The 20,656-nt window shown below is 36.7% G+C and overlaps 1 protein-coding gene across 1 annotated transcript; it reads left to right on the forward strand.

The window, feature by feature from the left end:
* The first annotated feature begins 81 nt into the window (after nucleotides 1-81).
* LOC145227917 (xaa-Pro aminopeptidase 1-like) lies at nucleotides 82-6,039 on the forward strand. Its single transcript, XM_080092877.1, has 17 exons — nucleotides 82-492; nucleotides 556-674; nucleotides 748-864; nucleotides 923-1,091; nucleotides 2,291-2,383; nucleotides 2,447-2,604; nucleotides 2,666-2,747; nucleotides 2,821-2,967; nucleotides 3,023-3,168; nucleotides 3,249-3,335; nucleotides 3,529-3,716; nucleotides 3,795-3,927; nucleotides 4,234-4,408; nucleotides 4,868-4,936; nucleotides 5,150-5,226; nucleotides 5,294-5,392; nucleotides 5,460-6,039. Exons 1-17 carry the CDS (start codon nucleotides 462-464, stop codon nucleotides 5,655-5,657), a joined length of 2,088 nt encoding a protein of 695 aa, XP_079949003.1. The 5' UTR covers nucleotides 82-461; the 3' UTR covers nucleotides 5,658-6,039.
* Nucleotides 6,040-20,656: the final 14,617 nt, after the last annotated feature.

Genomic DNA, 20,656 nt, shown 5'->3' on the forward strand with positions numbered 1-20,656 from the left:
ACATTATTTATTTAAATGTGGAAATAGTTAGCGTATTTAAAAAAGTGACCTACCAGTAATTAAAGTTTAACTTTTAAAATCTAAAAAAGATCATATATTTTACTTGACATAGGTTGCTACCACATTTTCTTTTTTGGCTTGCAAGATAAGCCAAGCAAAAATATGGTCTGTGACGTCTTGTGATACGCAGTTGCACTTTTGGGCGCACACCTGGACCTGGCACCTGGTGTGTAGTATGTAGTAATTGAAACGGCTCGAGGTTTATTTAATCAAAAGCAAAATAATAAGGATAATGTAAAAACAGATTTCAGCGTATTTTTGGAGTGCAATTTGGTGCATTTTTATGTCTCAACGTTTTATTTGCGTTGCTGACAAAAGCGCATCTGGTGAAACATTAACGGGACCGTTGCATTGTGCAAACTTACGTCTTGTTGCTTCATTCGTCCACGGGCCTAATCGAAATGGAGTTCTTTGTACTTGTGCTCGTCATAGGTAAGTAATATATATCTCGCTATGTGACGATTATCGTGTTTTATACATTTATTTGATATTTAGCAAATGCGCTTCTGACTTCTGCTAGTCACCCCAAGTTCTTCTACGAATCCGCTGTGAAGTCGATTGTGACAAACCCAAAGTACAAGCCGAGGGCGGATAAAGAGTGTTCTGAACAAACTGTAGACTTTGTGACCTAAACGTCTGGAAATTTAGACGAATAGAACTAATAAATAAATTTTTGACTTATTTTAGAACGTTATTTTACCCCCAACTGCCACAGACACGACACAACGTCTGGTGGACTTGCGCAAAGAGATGACAACACAAAATTATTCGGCTTATATTGTGCCAAACAGTGATGCTCACTTGGTAAGTGTCTACAAAATGTATTGATGAACTAAGTTGTTAAAATGATTAAAATATGCAGAGTGAATATATAGCACCCAGTGAAAAACGACGAACTTGGATATCCGGATTTACTGGTTCTGCTGGTACAGCTGTCATAACATTAAGCAAAGCAGCTTTGTGGACAGACGGACGTTATTTTATACAGGGCGAACAACAACTGGACTGCAATTGGATTTTAATGAAATCAGGTTTGAAAAATTGGTCACACATTTGAAGTTTTTTTTCTTGCTTTCTTATTATATTTGGTATCTAGTTCAAGCATTTAAAAATAAGTAAGTAAATCCTTAACTAAACCTAAAAGTAATATAAGTGGATTTTTAACCATGGCAGATCGTAAAACTTTACCCCAACAGAAATAAATTATTTAATGCACGATGCCCCGTCAAACATTTATTATTTTCACTTTTGTTTATGTAAAAAAATAATTGTCATATTAACGGTAGTAAGTCAAGTAACTAGTAAAGCGGAAACCGCATGTTTACGCGCTCAATGTAACGAATTCACAGCCATTGTTGCGCGTTTTGTTTTCTTTATTGTAACCTCTGTGACAAGCCGCACCTCGAATTATAGATTGGGCAAATGATAAATTTGCCACGCTTGATGCGTCAGGCTGCCGTTTTTGCCAAATTAAGACACAATAGGTAAATAATTTGATTAGGCGTGGAAGATGTAATATAGTTACCAGCGTAAGAACTACAGCATACAAAGTTATCTAAATACCGATAGGTGGTTTTAGTTATAAAAAAAAACAGGGATAACTAAATTTAAAGTTGGGAAATGTTTTTAAGTTATTTTTAATGTTTAGTTCTATTCCTAGCCCCTAAAATTATCATCCCAACCGTAAAAGCCCCAACCGTATGCATTTTTACAGAACTTTGCTTAACAAAACTTTATGTGATGTGAGTTCTAACGTTAAGGGAGTTTTTCAGTGGAAGAAAAATTACATAACACCCTCTTGTGTGCTCAGCGCACTATCTTTAAAGAGCAAAACAATCCAACCGTGATCCAGAACAAACAAATAAACTTACAGAGCAGCCACAAATCCCTACGTTCGAAAAAATATTCTATTAGGTCTAGAGAAAAAAATATTTAAGCGCTTTCACTTTTTCATGCACATTGTACGCCACTACATACCCTGCATTAATTTGGCGTATTGACCTTTTTCAATCAGAAAACTTTTATATTTTGTTTTATAGATGTGATTACAACATAAAACATGAATTTGCGACCTATTGGCAAGCTTACACAAATTAAATGACGCATGTTTCTTTCCAATCGCAGTATAGGTCAGAATTAAAAGAAGGGAATATATTAAAAGATCTCTACATTTTAATTGTGAAGAATGCATCTTTGTATTAAAGTGGGTAAAACATTGACACTTTTATAGGGGAAACTGGCGTTCCAACGATGGAAGAATGGCTTGCACAGGAACTAAACACAGGAGATCATGTAGCAGCAAGTCCATTTCTGTTTTCCATCGGTAAGGAAAACTATTGTTTTATATTGTTTTTATTTCTTGTACAAAAGAGCAATAATTTTGCAGAGTTTTGGCAAGACTTGGAACAAAATCTGGCAACAAACCAAGTTTTACTGACTCAATCGATTCCAGATCTGATTGACATTATTTGGGTTGACCGACCTCCTCCTTTAGGAACAAGTGTCATAGTTTTTCCTGATCAATATGCAGGAAAGCCGTGGACAGTATGAAATTACAAGCAATACTTTAGAATTTTTGAAAGCTTTAAATTTTAAAATTTTGTAGGAGAAGTTAAATGACGCTCGTATTGAAATGGAAAAGAATCATGTTGAGTATTTACTCTTGACCATTTTGGATGAAATTGCATGTAAGTACTGCAGTTGTAAGCATTGTGTATCTAATAGGCAATATACGATGTTTAAAACATATGCTATCGGCAGGGTTTTTTAACCTGAGGGGAAACGACATTCCATACACACCCGTTTTTACATCTTATGCCATTGTGCCAAAAACTTCAGACGTCTTTCTTTTTGCCGACACCACACTTTTACATACGACGGAAATTAAAAGTCATCTTAACGAACCAGGTTTGCATTGTGTTGCATGTTTTCCTTGAAGGAAATTTACACATTTAGTCAACAGGATGTGCAGCGAAAATGACTTGCGTTCAAATTTTGCCGTACGGCGATGCCCGCCCTACTTTAGTGGGTTTAGCTGACGGTGCTAGCTCGAAGTTCTGGCTTGCGGCTGATGGAACAAATTATGGAATGTACAGCGCTGTTAATGCGGTATAATACAATGCAATTGTTTTGCGTCTTTGGACATTTTTTTGTGTTACCTTTTGGACTGATTTTTTACTTTTCTTTAGACACTGCAATTCTCTGACTACTCTCCCCTTAAAGTGCCTAAAGCAACGAAAAATCCCACTGAAGTAGCTGCAATGCGACAAGCACATGTAAGTAAAAGGTTGAGAATGATTTTAGAACCATTAATGTTGTAAGAAAGTGTTAATGTAGACAACTGTTTGAGGCATTTTTCGTGCAGCAACCAGACATGTTTGCAATATTAGGCGTTTGCGAAACATATCCCCAAATTTAGTTTGTAAAAGTTGCTATAAAACAAAATGAATTAAAACTGTTTGTTAAAAGTTGTACGATGCCGTGGCTTTGTGCGAATACATCAAATGGTTAGAAGTCAATGTGCCGCTTGGAAACGTTGACGAATTGACTGGAGAGGACCATTTGAAAGAATTGAGACTAACGCAACCGGCGAGTCAGGGGCTGAGCTTTGGCTCAATATCAGCAAGTGGGCCTAATGGGGCTATAATACATTACGGGTAATTTTATTCAAGGTTTTTACCTTCAGTTAAAAAGTTAAATGTTCCTTTTTTGCGAACAAGTTTTTTGTTGTTCAGATCCACGGAGGAAACCAATCGTAATTTGACGACTGATGAAATGTATTTGATTGATTCTGGAGGACAGTACTTGGAGGGAACAACTGATGTCACACGAACAATGCATTTTGGAACACCCACCACATTCGAAAAGGTTTTGCCTTGATCATCGTAACATTATATATTGTTTTGAATAAAGGCAGGACCACTGGTTCTACAAGTTTGTTGTACATGCCAACCTAAACAAAAACAAAATCATCACGCCCAAATGTGGCAATGTAAAAATTGGATTTAAAAAATGTTATCAAAAAAATAATTGATTTTAAATTAAAATAGGTAAAGTTTTGAGCCTCGTCAGCCACGCCTATTGGGCCCTCTTTTAAACACCAAACTATAACCTTATGCTCTCAATTAGATATTTCCGTTTACATAATATTTGTATTGCTTTAAATTTTTCCAGGAAGCATTTACTCGAGCACTAATGGGAGTCATTGACCTTGAGTCGGCAATATTTCCTTACACGAAAAATGGAAATGACCTTGACATTTTAGCACGACGTCATCTGTACAATGTTGGGTTGGAATATCGACACGGAACTGGTCATGGAGTGGGACAATACCTTAGCATCCATGAGTGTACGTTGAACATGCAAACGTGTGGTAATATGTACCCGTTTCACATAGGTTTAAAAGTATTGTGTTTTATTTTGGATATTAATGTTGGAGTGTTATAAAAACAAAATAACACTGGCAACACGTTTTACCAAAAAGGAAGAATTATGCGTAATTTTGGATGTGAGTTTATTATTAAACATGACAAAGACAAATCCGGTGTATAGGAATATATAGGAAAAGTTTACACAACACTAATTACACATCAGTAGTCCAAATGAAATCCTGGAAATAGCCTACCTATTTTTCACATTTTATAACCTGTAGGCTACAGTACCGGGTAAAGAATGTAAGGATATAACTTTTCAAACACTGATTACAATAGCAGTTTTCAAAACAAAATACTTTTCAAGGATATATCATAATTTCCACTTGTTTTTTAAGACCGCACAACTTGTTTAGCAGAATGTTTTACGTTTATAGATCCTCCGGGCATTAATAACGCGGCAGGTGGGGAATTTCCTTTGCAAATAGGAATGATAACAAGCATCGGTAAGATTAAAAGCAAGTTTTTGTAGAACTTAAGTTAATGTAGAATATTAGTGCGTGAAGTTTTATAAGTTTTTACCACAGCAGGCTGCTTGTATTGCTTTAGATACAAACTAGGTTTGTTCAATGACCCACCTAGTTGACTGACGAATTGTCAGAATTTTTTTTGCTATATATAGGTCTACCACATTTACAAATTTCTCCGTTACGTTACAGAACCAGGGTATTACGAAAAAGACTCGTTTGGAATTCGGCATGAAAACTTGAATGTTGTCGTCATGGCTGATACACCAGTAAAGCGCAGTTTGTGCACATGCTAGCAGTTGTAGTACAATCATTTTAAATTTCTTTTATTTGCAGTATCAATTTGGTGGATATGAATTTTATACATTTGATCCCATCACGCTTGTTCCCTTCCAGAAGAAAATGATTGATGTTTCAATGTTGAGTGACACACAGGTACTATTGGTTGTTATTCTGCACAGTTGCCAGAACAACGTATATTACCATTTCTCTATGTTTGCAGTTGAAATATTTTAACGACTATCACGCCACTGTGCTGAAACGGGTCGGGGACGAAGCAGTTAATCAAAACAAACAGGATTTAAAAGCATGGCTGGAGAAAGCCACAACCCCCCTTGAAAGAAACAGAAGCATGACTAACCGATCAAGTTCTGTATCAGTTTTTAGTCCAATGTTACTCTGTCTATTTATGTTAAAGTAAACCATCATAAATAAAATGTATGTACCTGAAGACCAATAAAATATAACTCCAAAATTTTGATTGGACGTTTAATAATTTTGTAGATCACCTTATCCGTTGCTTTTATGAACAAGTTCCGCTGTTAACCTTATAATCACCACAGTAATCCCACAGCAAATTCGCCAATATCAAATTGTACATGTAGAATGGGAGCATTTAAATAAATACTTTTTACATGTTTCTACTAAACATATGTTGCCAAAACTTTATAATGTCCCCACATTTTACACAGTTTCTGATTGTTCATTTCGCAACATTTTTGTTTTGAAACCAACATGTTTTATCATATTTGCAATAGTGTACATCCATATTTTGGGCTCAAATACAATACATTCAATAGTCATTAATGTGTACAGTGATGTCATAATTGTCCGGCGTACTAAAAGTAAAAACTTAACAAAGCCAGGAACAATAAAAGTTTAGGATGTAAAGGTCGGAATGGGTAAAATAATAGACAATAAGTTATGCCAATATCTCGAAGAAACTACCACCGCCAGTAGCGGAAGCCAACACACGCTTTCCACAGATGCTAGAAAACAAATTAAGGGTAAGCAAAACTAACTTACCATTTCTGAAACTACTATGAACTCCGTGGCCTCTTTAGAAACGCTGTTTTAGATCTTTTGGATTAGGTTTGGTAAGTTCCGGTAGGTAGCGCAAGCAATTATTTTGCAGTTTGTGTAAAATTGCTGACGGTTAAGGCTATTAGGGTAGGTCTGAGCTTACATAATAATATTGACAACAAAATCAACCTTAAACCGTGTTCTTTATTTTAAATTTAATGCCTAACCTAATCCCAGTTCCACTATTGATTTACATAACTGTGCTCTTTACGTCATCTACCGGTATTTAGCAAACCTGTTCTACTGTGAGTTCTTGTGTTAGTAGCTAATAAGATCACAGGTGCAAAAATTTTTGCGGGGTTGGTGGAATTTTTTTGTAACGCTAGCATATTAGGCCATAAAGCACTTAACACTAGAATCAGAACTTTGCAGTTTCTATAGCATCGCGAAGTGCTTTTGCCATGGAAAACCGTATATTTTTCGCTGGTTGCTGCACTACTTTAGGGTTTTACTATTATACTGAAAAAATTATTACAAAATATATAAGCCACCTCCAATTATGTCGCTTCAAATCAAGGTCATGCACGCATGTTTTTGGTAGTGCGTTTTTTCACCCTAGGTCAGTAGTTCTCAAACTGTGCGTCGCGACGCCCTGGTGCGTCGTTTCCATTTTCCAAGGGCGTCGCAGAATAATTCCGTTTCGTGGCTTTTTGTTGTTGTATCAATAAACACAACTTTAATAATAGGCTTCCTCTTTAACTTTTATTTGCTGGTGCGTCGCAAGTCCAGGAAACTTTTCCAGAGGAGTTGCAACAAAAAAAGTTTGAGAACCACTGCCCTAGGTTTAGGAAATGTTTGCAAAACAATGGAAAAAATGATACACAAAACAAACAAACAAAGCAAACCAATTAAAAATGATTCGGTCCTGTCTTAATAAAGTTTGAATTTCACAAGTTAAACAATCCGGCTTAGAAACAACAAAACCGTAGATTAAATCCAGGCTTGCCGATTTTGTTAAAGTTATCTGCCGCTGTAAACGAAAGACCAAAATATACAAGCCGATAGGCAATGGAATAGGACCACTTGTTTCCGCTGGGGGGCAGCATTTGTTAAATCCTAGGTAGTAATAAAATGACACCAAACCTACTTTTATTGCCGAAAATGCTTGTAAATTGCTAAATAATTAAAAAAACATAAATTAACTTAGTACCTTCAATGTATAGCTAAATGCGTTGTTTATAAATGCTGTTTAAACCAAGACATCACAACTGCTGCTGTAGTGTAGTGGTAGCAACAATGCCTTGTACCCACAAGTTTTTGGGTTCGAATCCCATTGGCATTTTATCTTTTGTTTTGCAGACTTGTATAAATGCCGACGGTTAGGGCTATTCGGGTCAGGTGAAGGTTTAAAATCATAAATAACGTCAAAACCAACCGCAATCATAAGAATTTAATAGTTTTCCAAAAAAATACAAAAATACATTTACTGCCACCTAGCGGAAAAGTGTGGTTATATTCCATTGCCTATCGGCTTGTCCAAAATATAATTACTTTGTAGACCGAATTCTTTCATCAGGACGATTCCGCAACAAGACCAAGCGCCGTAAAAAACAGTTAAAAAAAACATGCCAGTTTGGACATGACCCAAACGATTCGACCAGCAGTCTTGTTACCATTACTGAAAGTGAGGTAATAGTTTTGGGTAGTTTAATACGCTTCTGTTTTTTTTCTTGGTTAATCGTACTGCACAGCAAAGTCGGGCCTGGATTTTTGGGCCGGGTTCTGGACTACTGCCGGGTTGGGTCCGGTTTCGGGCCCGCTGTTAACTCTGTCGCAAAAAAACTTAGTACGTGGTGCACAACCTGTGGCTGCTATCTTAAGCAGTACTCTACACGTACATAAAATATATGTGGTGTAAGAAATGCTATTAAACAATTAGCAAAGCTGGACTGCAAAGTTTTGCAAAGGGGTAAAAGGTCTACACATCAAGTATAAATGGGAAAAAAACGTTACATCATGCATGGTGACATCATAAACAGTTAAACATAATTGGCAAATTGTTTGATTACATTTAAGGATAAATTCGGACATTATTCGGGACAAGTATGGCATTGTAAAAAAAATGCAAATTCTTCACAACAATTAAAAGAAAAACATATACATTTACTTGGGGTTGTAGGGCGTAGGCGGAGTAAGGACTTGTGATCAGGGAGTCGAACCGCTTGTCATATGGGTTCAGGTTAGGTTCGGGTTCACTTGGTTTTGTTTTTAAGGGTTCGGGTTCGGTTCAGGTTTTTAAAAATATATATATTCGGGTTCGGGTTTTGTTCCGGTTCGGGGAAATTATCCGGTCCGAACCGGGTTGCGGTTTTTAAACCGGTTCAAATTTTTATTCATGTCAATTTAACTCTAACCATCATCTACCTGGCCTTATCAAACTCCAAAAGAATTTTGCCCGTGCACTGTAATTTTTGACACGCCCTATAAGTGTTATCTCGCGTATTAGTTTTGAATAAAATCACAACATATAAAACAGACTGCATTTTTTACTGGTTCGGTTCCGGTTCGGGTCCAACGCCAAACAAAATATGGGGTTCAACTCCGGTTCGGGTTTTTAGAAAATCGTAATTAGCGGTTCGGGTTCGGTTCGGGTTTAATGAAATAAACCGCTCAAACCGGTTCGCGGGTTCGGGTTCAGTTCCGGTTCGACTCCCTGCTTGTGATGCAGTCGTTAAATAGCCAAAAGTTTGTAAACGCCTAAGCTTTAGAAGACATCTATGTAGTCTTGGCTTAGTAAATATAGTCTACATATAAATCTAAAACTACACGTCATATTATTATTTTTTCACAGGCCACTCCATCGGTCCACTCCTATGACAATCATATGTGCAATAACCTTGACTTTGGGTGAATTATGCACATTTTATTTTTGCAAATTAATATATCATGTTGTTTTCCAAAATGTTGAGTTTAGATTTTAGACTTTAGACCAAGACAGTTTGACTGTCATGATAAAATTTTTGACAAAAACAAAATGATGATAATAACAAAACGATGATTTATTTCGCCTAAAGCCCTCCTAAAACCACGAATTAGGCCATTTTATTACACATTTATTGTTTGTAACGCAGAATTGAGGAGAAACAACCCGGAATTGGCAAAAGAGCGATGCAAACCGTCACGCAATGTGCAAAATTGGCATACAATAAGTTACCTCAATTGTGCACAGAACTCGGGGAAGAAAGCAAGTTGGATTTAACGGAAAACTCAGATCGCTGCAGCAAGTGTTGTGTGTGTGAACCTGTAACATCTGAACAACAGCGAAAGGTAATTCAAAACGAGTGGATCGAAATAGACTTACTGCTATTGCCCGCATTTTTATGTTTATGTTTATGGTTTAGATAACGCGCAAAAAGAAACTAGACAAAATGAAGGAGCGTAGAGAGGTACGTCTTGGATTAAAAACGGAACCCCCCAGCGAAGACGACATTCAAGTGAAAAAAATTCTCTATTGTGATTTTTAAATATTTTATTGTAGACCAAATTTTCGCGTTTTATGCGACAGCATATTTCTGGGGCATCGTTTTTTCCAGTCTTACAAATTCATATAAAAGCACCCACATTATTTAGTACAGCGTGGTCCAACTGCAGGCCCGCGAGATGATTTTGTCGGCCTGCGAAAGTCCAACATTTGAATGACAACTATAACATTTGTTTTCAATGTCCTACTAGGACCTAATCTTAAAGTGTGAAGTTTAAACAACACAAAATGATGCAAAAATCTCTCATTGTGACGCATGACAAGGCATTGTTTTGTGTAATAAAGGATTTTTGCGTCTTCAAACTAGTTGGACTTTTTGCGCACTGGAGTAGAAACTGAAAGTTTTAAAAGGCTGATCTTTGTTGGTACACAAACTATAAAAGAAAAAAGATAATGAAAGCAAATAATTAACAGGCAGAAAATTATCTGTGGTTGTAAACGGCATTAATAGTCGCACTGATGTTTGTGCCAGTTCAGCCGCAAAATATACAACAATAGGGCAATTAAAACGCTTCATGAACAGAAATTCAACATACGTAAATGATACAAAAACTAAAAATCCAACTTTCCTGCTAAACCGCATGGCCATAAGCAACACTTCCATAGATGCAAGCAATAGTATTAGAAAAGGGAGCGCCTCGCCTACAGATGTCGCCTTAAAGCGAATGTGGGAAGTGTCAAATGAGTGCGTTTCTAAACTTACAATGTAACTCTAACCAATCTATATACCTAACGAATGTGCGATGACTGGATTTTGGTATTGATGTGTTAATCTATGGAGTCTAGAAACAGTATTTATTAGGCACTAGCCCGTGGTGTAATTTCACGATTTTCATTGGCCCGCAACGATAAAAGTTGGACCATTTAGTACATGCGATGTATTTGTTATTAATGTAGATTATATCCTCTAAACCCACTTGATATCAGTGTTTTTATTTATGCAGTCGGTTGCCAAAACATCAAGTGGAGAAGAAATACGTTGCGCGATGGCTGCTGCTTTTGCAAATAAACGATGTCAAGGCAAAATATATGCAGAGCAAGCACAGCAAGCAACAAAAAAGAAAAAGTGCAAAAAGAAACATAAACGCAAAACGCAAAAGGCCAAGCAGACACGCCGAAAAAAGAAACCTTCCGCACAAACAAATTTCGCGATTGTAAAACGAAAGGACCCGAACAATCCACGGCGCTTGGCCAGAAAAATCAGGCGCAAAGACAAAAAGTTTTATTGTCTCTGGTAGAAAAGTGAATAAACCAGAAGAAATTTCACATTTACCACAATCAACTTCTTTGGCAGTTATTGTTTGTTGTGTTAGCTATTGATATCAGTAAGCACATGTTTGATAATTCATTTCCTGGATCAAATACACCAAATCGTGACAATTGTCAAAATGTAGAACATATCATGTCTCGATTTACAAGACACAAACTAACAAAACACCCAAACCACACAGGTCATAGACGACGAGGCACCCGTTAGACAGGCGATTGCCATCTAACAAACATACCATGTCATCTTATTGCTGATCGGTAAGCCTAATTTATTTTCATTTCTGTGTCATTCATAACAGTCGTGTTGTTTCAACGAATAGGCATGCGTTCTTGCAAAGTTTTCTGACTCTGACTGTTCTGTGTGTGGAACAAAAGCATGGTCGTAAAATCAGAAAAGTGTCGTTTAGATGAGCTTTTGTGGTATATGTTATGTTTGTTCGGTTTATGTTTGCGATGAACTGCATTAGTATTTTACAAATTATGTGTCAGGGACAAAACTTGGAATGCTTACCAAGTCGACGAAACGCAGTGTACCATTTCATGCGAAATACTGCTTTTCTGCACAAACATTTCGTCCGTAATCAGGTTGGTTTCTATGTTGTTTCTCCAAAGTTGTGTTTTTAAGGACCTTTTATTTTGTAAACAAATTTCAATTACAGTGTACAACAACTACAGTTTATTCCAGGGGTTCTTAAACTTTTTCGGTCGCGCCCCACTTTACACTAATTATTTATTCTCACGCCCCCCCTAAAAAACATTAGCACTAATGATGCTTGTCTTGTTTTTCGGAAACAACATACATGGTAGGTCCCCTTTAAGCTACTGTCAAGTTAGTTCCGAACGTTGGAAAAAGCCACTTCAACACTGATAAGTTGCGAAAAAGTAGGCTTTTGCGAACACAGAGACACGTTGCCAGTATTCTTTTAAACTACGCATATGTTGCCCAGAAATCGTTGATTCACTCAAAGTCAGGGCAGTCTCTAATGCGAAATTGCGCACAAATAAACAATGTACAGTCGACTATATAGTACAGGGGTCACCAAACTACGGCCCGCGAGGTCATTTCATCCGGCTCGCGACCCAATTTTTGGTTTGCCAAATCGTATTGATAGCTTTGTTACTGTCAAAACTTAATCTACTCCTTACGAAAGTTTACTGTTACGACATGTAAAATTAATATTACCGACTCTCAAAGGATTGCAACGCCCAGGATTGATCCAAACCCAGTTTATTATGTCACAGACAAAACAAAAAGTGTTAATTGTGCGCAAACAATTGCCTTATTGTGTCACTTATGACATAATATACAAGCATTCCTTGTAAGATGAGACTAACTATACAATTTAAGAGATTTTAAATAGGGTTTTAAAAAGACCGTATCTTGGCGCCCATATAAAAATCGCCTCATGGGCTATGTTTGAGAAGACGGCACTAGGGCATGTAAACTATGCGGCGGCCCGCAGTGGGAAAAGTTTGGTTAATACAACTGGACATCCATTTCAGAGTATTGAAGCGTTTATACTTTAAACAATAAGTTCGAAATATGCAGCGCCGACATAATTCCAATGCATTAATTTACAATTGTTTGCAAGTGAAAACTTTGCTGCCAGATTGTGCTGCGCCCCCCTTGCGAACCCTTCACGCCCCCCTAGGGGGGCGCGCCCCCCAGTTTTAGAACCCCTGGTTTATTCGATGTCTTTGTTTTAAGTCCAACGTTAGCTAGAGACATAGAATAAAAGACGAATTGGTGCGACGAACTGTAGTGGCGTCTATGAGTTGATTGAAATTGCTTTTGTTAGAATTTTGGCTTTAAAAACTGGTCTGTTGGATTTTTGTTAAATGGAAAGATACATTACTTTCTTATAAGCAATCTTATTTCAGTATGTCTAAAATGAATTAAACATTTCGGATTAGCCAAAAAGTTTTGTTAAGAAAAACATTACAAATCAGTTTTATCTCATCATTTGTACTTTTCCGAATTAGGCTAAGATTGACTTTACTTAAACCGATTAACCGAGGTTTACTGCATACACAAAAAAAATAAAAAAAAGATCGAACAGAAATTTTTGTTAGGTGATGAACAAATAGTTTGCTGGGATAAATTATATCAATCATAATGGCAACCATAATAGTGCAGTAAATACCTTCGTACTTGTTGTCACGGACGCAAAGAAACTTCGACTGTAAAGAAAGAAAACGATACAAATGTGATAGCATGTATCCATACATTTCATGTGCAACCCGTCAACCGTCACAGATTTTAAATTTTAATGATCTTTGTTGTTTAGCAGGCAATCCGTTTTTAACCTGTATTTGCGTGTTGTGACGCCATTGCGCTTTTAACAATTGAAATGACGTCATCAATTCTATAAGTTAAAAACGCCCCTTCTCCAAAAAAAATGCAATGGATTTGCGCCCATGATTGTTGTGTAGAGTTTAAGGGTGATTGTGCGGAGATGAAGCACCGTAGTAGTTTCCACGATGAGGCACTGTTGTAATGTTTTAAATGGTTGCACATACAACAAAATTAAGATTGTTTGTCAGGCGTTCGCCAAACTCCTATTAGTTGATGTAATAAACAAAATTTATCCAATAATGACTTAAGAAGCAATAACTTGAATCTGTAAAAATCTTAGGGACAGTTTCGACTAACCAGCACTTAAATGCACCAGCACTGTAACATATATCTTATTAAATACAACACTCAAAAATGTTGTATGCATCAACTGTTCCCTGTGGGGTTTACACCAACGTTTCTCAAAGTTTTGTGAATTGGCAGTCTTTTGTCATTTCCCTGCACAGCTTTAAGTTGTTGCATAACAAAAAAATGAACTGTTGCATAACGTTTTTGTGTGATGTCATAGAGAAGTTCCAGTTGTGTCTAGCAATTGTACTTCATTGTTACTAACAACTGGCGCATCATTTTTAAGTTGGTACCAGAATGTAATGCTTTACATTTACAGATTTCGTTGAATCGCGACAGCAACTGCAAACTACTTGTAACGTTACTGGTAAGTTGGGTTTCTTTTGTAAAACTAATTAACACGGTCAAGTACTGAAAACTTGCGCTTAGATTTTAACTGTACGGAAATGTTGTTCTGTTTTGTTCGCTAAGTTCAGTTATAAGTTCAGCCGACGACTTTTCTTTGAAGGAAACATTGACCTTGGCTTCACAACCCGATGATACTGTGGTCTTGGAGTTACTTCTAACAGGTCAGTTTAATAGCAAAATGTGCTAAAAGGAGGCAAAATCTCCGACATCGAAAAATTCGTTCAAACCAAAGTTTTCACAAAATATTGTGATACTTGTGGCAAGAAAACATGGGAGTACCTATAAACGGAAACTTGGTTTCAAGACAACGATACAAAAAGTGTCGGCTTTGATACGCTTGAACGCAAAGGAAAAACATCACAAAAACAGCTTTTTTTTTCAGCTAAAAACACGATCGTAGGTCTGGCGAATTACCACAGAACTTGCTTAGCGAGAACAAAAGAGCAGCAAACCGTGGACACTATATTAAGATCTTCAAAACATTTTCTGATAACTTTTTCTCGGTATTTTATAGAGGTGGGTACGACTTTTTATTGTAGTAGTAAAAATGTTGACATGATGTAAGCACGTATGCAAACAAAGAAAAAAATGTGGACAATGTTTCCACATATACAGACTAAAAATCAACACAGAAATATCATAAGTGTCTTTGTAAAATACAAAAACACAGCTAGGCTAACGTTGTTATAGTAACCAGATGAACGTTTTTTAACAGCTACTAGCGTAAGGACTCACAGTAGCCAGGTTTGCTAATTTCCGGTAGGTGGCATAAAGAGTACAGTTATTCGAAAAAAACAGTGAAACTGGGATAAGGTTAGGGACTAAATTTAGCATAAACAACTAGGTTTTGGGGTTGATTTTATTGATATTAATCTTATGAAACCTCAGACCAACCCTATTAGCCCTTAACCGTCAGTATTTTTTTTCGCGGGGTTCGAACTCAGGACAGTTTCAGGAACGAATCCCGATCAGGGTTTTTATGTCTGCATATGGGTCAGACGCGCTAAACCATTCGGCCAAGTTCCTGCCCTCCGTCAGTATGTGCGTCATCTACCGGAATTATCAAACCTGGCCACTGTGAGTTCTTATGTTAGTAGCTCTATAGAGCTACTGTTAGTAGCTCCAGGTATACCTGGCGGTTGTTGGTAAAATAGGGTCTGTGATGCTGCCGTCACTAGCGGAAAGATTGTGCACCCCCGGACTTTATGTTGGCGTTAGTGACCAAAGATATTTAATTTAAAACAGTGAAAAAAATTTAGCCTGTTTTTAAATCTGTTGGAAAAAATAATCTTTAAATTTTGTAGGGTTGCAACACTTCTGAAGGAACCCATAGCAGAACGTTACATAGGGTATGCGTGAAAGATGCCATAACGTTTCTGGTCATCACTTCTCGCATGCTGCTTGCACCAAGGCCACGGTGGAAACGATACGCATTACAAGCAATTGACAAACTGGTTAAAAGCACAAGAACTCACTGTTTGTGATGCGAAATAATTTCACTTAGCTCCACTGAAAAAGATCAGTCATAACCTAAATAGATGTTTGACCAACAAACCAACAGACTGATTTTTGTGTGTGTTAAAGCAGTGGTTCATAACTGGTGGTCTATGATGACTTTTTAGGTGGTCCACAGGACATCTACTCAATTTGTTGATAAACTAGTGATGATTGCACATTGATTAAAAGAGTGTCAATATGATAGCTAATATTAATTGTATCTCACTTCTTGAAAATCGGTTTTAAAGAATTATGTTTCCAGCCCTAATGGTTGTTTCGTATGTGTACTTCGATATTGCTCCAAAAAGATATGATTCACAGCATTATTTTTACTGGGCCGGTGGTCCATGGCCCAAAACGAGTTGAGAACCACTGTGTTAAAGGCTGTTAACAAAAGTCATAAAGTCCTAATAATTAGTAATAAACCAAACGTGACATGGTATTAAAAAATCACGAAACGGTGTTAGTGAAACAAAAAAGTTTTGGCAAAACAAAATGGACGTTGTGTAGCAAACCGTTTAGCAGAAACTACAGGTTGTTAGTACTTTATAAAAGTGTCCCACTGCCACGATTGCGGCCAAGGGTTGGTCGGATCGATTTCTGCGATGATACGCAACATCCGGATTCCTACTTAAACCGCTAGTACAGATTATTACCGTACTTTCCAATATATTCCCAGTTGTGGTTAAGTCTTTCTGTGTCGATTTTGGTTCTTGAATCTTCTGCCCATCAAGTGTCATCTGACATTTCTTGACAAGACTGTACACACGATACAATGCTTCTTTTGTTACAAACACAATCCGCAGACAGAGTCAGTCCATTACAAAATATGGCCTAACAACTATTATTATTTAATTCATATTTTTTAGTTAGGTTGTCTTTCATTTTTTAACAGTATTTTCGCAGGTGTAGCGTATTATTTTTCTGTGCATGAACCGGTGTGCGAATGTGGCATGAAGTGGGCGTATTTTATTGCGTCAATTTTAACTCATCGCTCAGGGCTATTCAATACAAGGGTGTTGTGAGTGACTGAGTTGTGTGTTGGTTGGAAAATATAAGCTACACATAAACAGTTACCTCTGCCAATCGATGAAGCAGAAACATTTCAGACCGGTACGCGTCGTAAAGCTTGCATAATCACACAAGGTTTACATCACAACGAAAAACGTTGCCCGTGGACTAGAAGGTTATCTCGTCTCTCCGCTTTTCCTTCTTTTTTATCTGGGTGTGCACTGTTCCCTTATCGCTTGTTGCAGTGTGTACCTTTTGTGTAGCTTAGACGCAGTTCTGTCGCAGATCTTGCATAGTTAGCAAGGGCTTGTAGCAGCTTGCCGTATCTCTTTGCTGTGTTTAATATGGATTTAGTTCATTGCTTGGTTTGTTTTACTTTTACACCCGTTGTTTCACAGAACGACTGAAGATGCCCTTTTGGGTGAAATATATATCGTTAAACAACTTTGTTGACTGATTTTGATTATAGGAAGCACTGTTGCTTCGTCAATTATTCTTCTGTTTCTAAAGGATAAACAGTTAATTGACGATAGTATTGACGAGAAAATGAGAAGTAAGTCATTTTATTATCTTGTACTTATATATTGTGTATGTTTTTAGGATTTATTTTGTGGTCTTGTTTTCATTCCAAAATGTCCTGCATAAATGTACAATATTCATAAAACAAAACAATAAAGTTAATGAACATTGACAGTTCTAATTGTCCTTTCAAATGTGGATTTACTTGCAAAGACTGTAAGTGGTAAAAATTAGCCCGTGATGCAAGTATAATTGTTTTTTTAGCAAAACCAAATCTTGTTCAAAGTTTATTTTTCAGTAAGTTCCCAAACCCTGATATTTTCTGGATTATCATTTGCTGTGGTTAAAATATAGATGTACAGTATAAAACATCCCCACTAGCTCTGATGTTTTTACAGGCCGGCAACAACATTGCTGAATATGCCCTGAACAAGTCAAAAGTCAAACTCAGTCAGCAATTTTTGGTCGCCGTTGAACGAATATATGATCCAGACCAGTTTCCATTCTCTTAGTGCTGTGATGTAACAACTGTGTTGGTGTGTTCATTTGTGCCCAGAAAAATAAACCAGTGAACATATTGTGATGTTTTTAATGTGTATTTTGCTTGAAAGGTGAGCAAAACAAGAGCCAAACACACAGCACCTGCTTCTTTCAATAGCTCAAAACAATGAGTGAAATAAAGACCAAAAACCCTGCAAATTTAGTCTTTTATTCACTCAAATCAGTGAGTGAAGTTGTTCGCTCGTTTAAAGTGAGCTTTTGTTTCACTCGCAGTATTTTTCGCTCAAATTTCGCTCATTTTTTTCTTTATGAAGAAACTGGACTTTATAATACAGGACGGTCATATAATGGAAAATTACTACAACGAAGTTTGTTTTTAAAAAAAATTAAGTCAATCGGTCAAAGTGATTGATTTCTTAAGTCAAAGCGAACGTCAATCGTCTTTTTGGGATAGGCTACATTCTACATTCAATAACTCATATAGTATACGAATGGTTTAAAGTTTACCAGTGAATTCGTAGCATGACAATGCGTGTTTTGTTAAATTTGTTATTTACATTTGTTAACCACCCGGCATAAACGCGAAAAAAAAGTGTACCAGCGTAAACAGATTGGAATGAAATTCATCAAAAACGTTTTTGAAAAACGTACGTTTTTCGTCATGATGTAAACCTTGTGTGATTATGCAAGCTTTACGACGCGTACCGGTATCTTGCATAGTTAGCAAGGGCTTGTAGCAGCTTGCCGTATCTCTTTGCTGTGTTTAATATGGATTTAGTTCATTGCTTGGTTTGTTTTACTTTTACACCCGTTGTTTCACAGAACGACTGAAGAAAAAGGTACACACTTATCTAGAAAGAATTAAGGTCTAGAATAGAGAGAAAATAAAAGAGATGATAAAATGGCCCAAACAGTGCAGCTACCCGAAAAACTTTTCTCGTTAAAATAGTTCTTACATATAGCTATTTCATCAATAAGACTCAAAACCCAAGAATTGCTATAATTTTCAAAATAAAACCCAAGAACCCAAGACGTCAAGTAAAAACCCAAGATCTTGGGGCAAAACCCAAGCTTTGGCAGCCCTGATGGTAATATCTAAGCCCAACTTGGCCTCGTTTGGTAATTCGAGCCATCCAAACGACCAAATCCTATCCCGCAGTTTTGCGCAATAGATATGACTGTGACGTAATTCAATTTCATTCCTCTCGCTTGCGCCAGCCAATCACGTTGTCGACTGCGGAACGCGCGATTTCGAAAAGAGAGAAAGGTTCTCTCGTTTCGCCGCGAAAAAAGATTTGAGCGAAAATTTCACTTCTCTCCAGACGAAAGACGGGAATTTCGCTCGCCGCCTCCCGCCGGGGAGAAGAAATTAGCGAATTTTTTTATAGTGAATCCTTGTATAGTTTAATTTTTTTTAACAGACTCAAAAGCACGTTGGTTAATACGTTATAGATTTTACACTATAACCAAGAAACATAAATATTAGAAATATATGTGTTTGTTTTATCTGCTTAAAAATAGTTAACATTGCTATAACAAGGAGAAATATTGTCTGCATAGAAACATCGTGTTTTAAATTACTTGATAACAATTTGGTTGTACATCCTTGGTGTAACTAATGTTGGCATTTGTGATCGAAGATATTTAACTCAAAGCATTGACAAAATTATTCCTGTTTTTAAATGTTTTGAGAAAAGATATTCTTTCTTTTTTGTATGGTTGCAACAGTTCTGAAGGGACCCATGGCAGAACGTTACAACGGGTATGCGTGAAAGATGTCATAACTTAAAGGTAGAAAAGATACGCATTAAGCAATTAAAAAGCTGGTTAAAAGAACAAAAACTCGCTGCTTGTGTGGCGATAAAAGTTTTCATCACGATTAAAGACGCGAACATAACCATGAAGGTGCGAACTGAATAACTGGTGGACTTGATACCATAATTACTGTCATAGGTGAGGGCCGCAGTCTTACACAATACATGTAGACTTTGTTTTTTGTTAAAAGCAGTCTCTTATCATAAACATAATATGTAGTATTTGGTAATGTAAATTTTAGCAAAACGACGTAGCGCTCCAAGGCAAAATTAATGCGCAGCAGGATATTAATGTGTTAAATCTCACAATGTATTGCTTTTCACTCCGATTTGTGATATACTTTATAATAGTGTTGTTGGTCCACAGGCACGTTTGCGACTGAAGGCAGGTCGGATCCATTTGTGCGCGGTTATGTAACAACCGCAAAAGCTTAAAGTACAGAATTCCACGTAAAACAGCTAGCGCTTATATAGCCGTACTTTCGAATATATGCCCATGCAGTCATGGTTTGCGGCAAATGTTTACGTACATCTTACATTATTATTTTCTGTGTAGATATTTGTGCTTGAACCTTCTCCTAATCCAGTTTCATATGACTTTTGTTGACAAGACTGTGTATGGTGGCCGACAGCTGCCACTAAAAAAATCACAAAAAAATATCCTAAAAGAAATAAAATTAATGACAAAATTTTATCAAACAAAAAATATTTAAAAAAAATAGCTAACAAAAAGTAAAATCACATTTTTTTTATTTTGTTCTAAAACGCAATCCGCAGTCATGGTCGGCTCATTGCGCAATATTACAACCAACTATTGTTTAAGTTTTATTTTTCGGTTAAATTGTTTTTGTTTTCAATTGACACAAAATATAAGATTTTTCACTATAAACAGTTCCTACTGACGAACGACAAACTGAATATATTAAGTGACGTCATCGAGGGTAAGTTATATAATCACATAATTCAAAAATAAGCTTTTTTCCATCAATCACTATATTTCTACATATTTGTTTGAGTCGTTACACTTATTTTTGTGCGTGTTTACATGTGGTAGATAACACACGTAGATTTAAACACAATATGGCGTGCTGCCAAGAATTTACAGTTTAACTTTAAACCAATAATATTTTAATATTTTTATTCTTTACGTCTATGTAGTAAAATTTAATGTACAACCTTACGTGCTTATGGGC

The sequence above is a fragment of the Phallusia mammillata genome, chromosome 5 (assembly GCF_965637545.1).
Source record: "Phallusia mammillata chromosome 5, kaPhaMamm4.hap1.1, whole genome shotgun sequence".
NCBI classification, from domain to species: Eukaryota; Metazoa; Chordata; class Ascidiacea; order Phlebobranchia; family Ascidiidae; genus Phallusia; species Phallusia mammillata.

What these genes read in the sequence shown, in the direction of transcription:
- LOC145227917 (XM_080092877.1), top strand. Translation starts at nt 462, where the DNA reads ATGGAGTTCTTTGTACTTGTGCTCGTCATAG. An exon ending in ATGCAGGAAAGCCGTGGACA is followed by an intron (nt 2,605 to 2,665) that starts GTATGAAATTAC and finishes AAAATTTTGTAG; the next exon opens with GAGAAGTTAAATGACGCTCG. An exon ending in AAGTCATCTTAACGAACCAG is followed by an intron (nt 2,968 to 3,022) that starts GTTTGCATTGTG and finishes TTTAGTCAACAG; the next exon opens with GATGTGCAGCGAAAATGACT.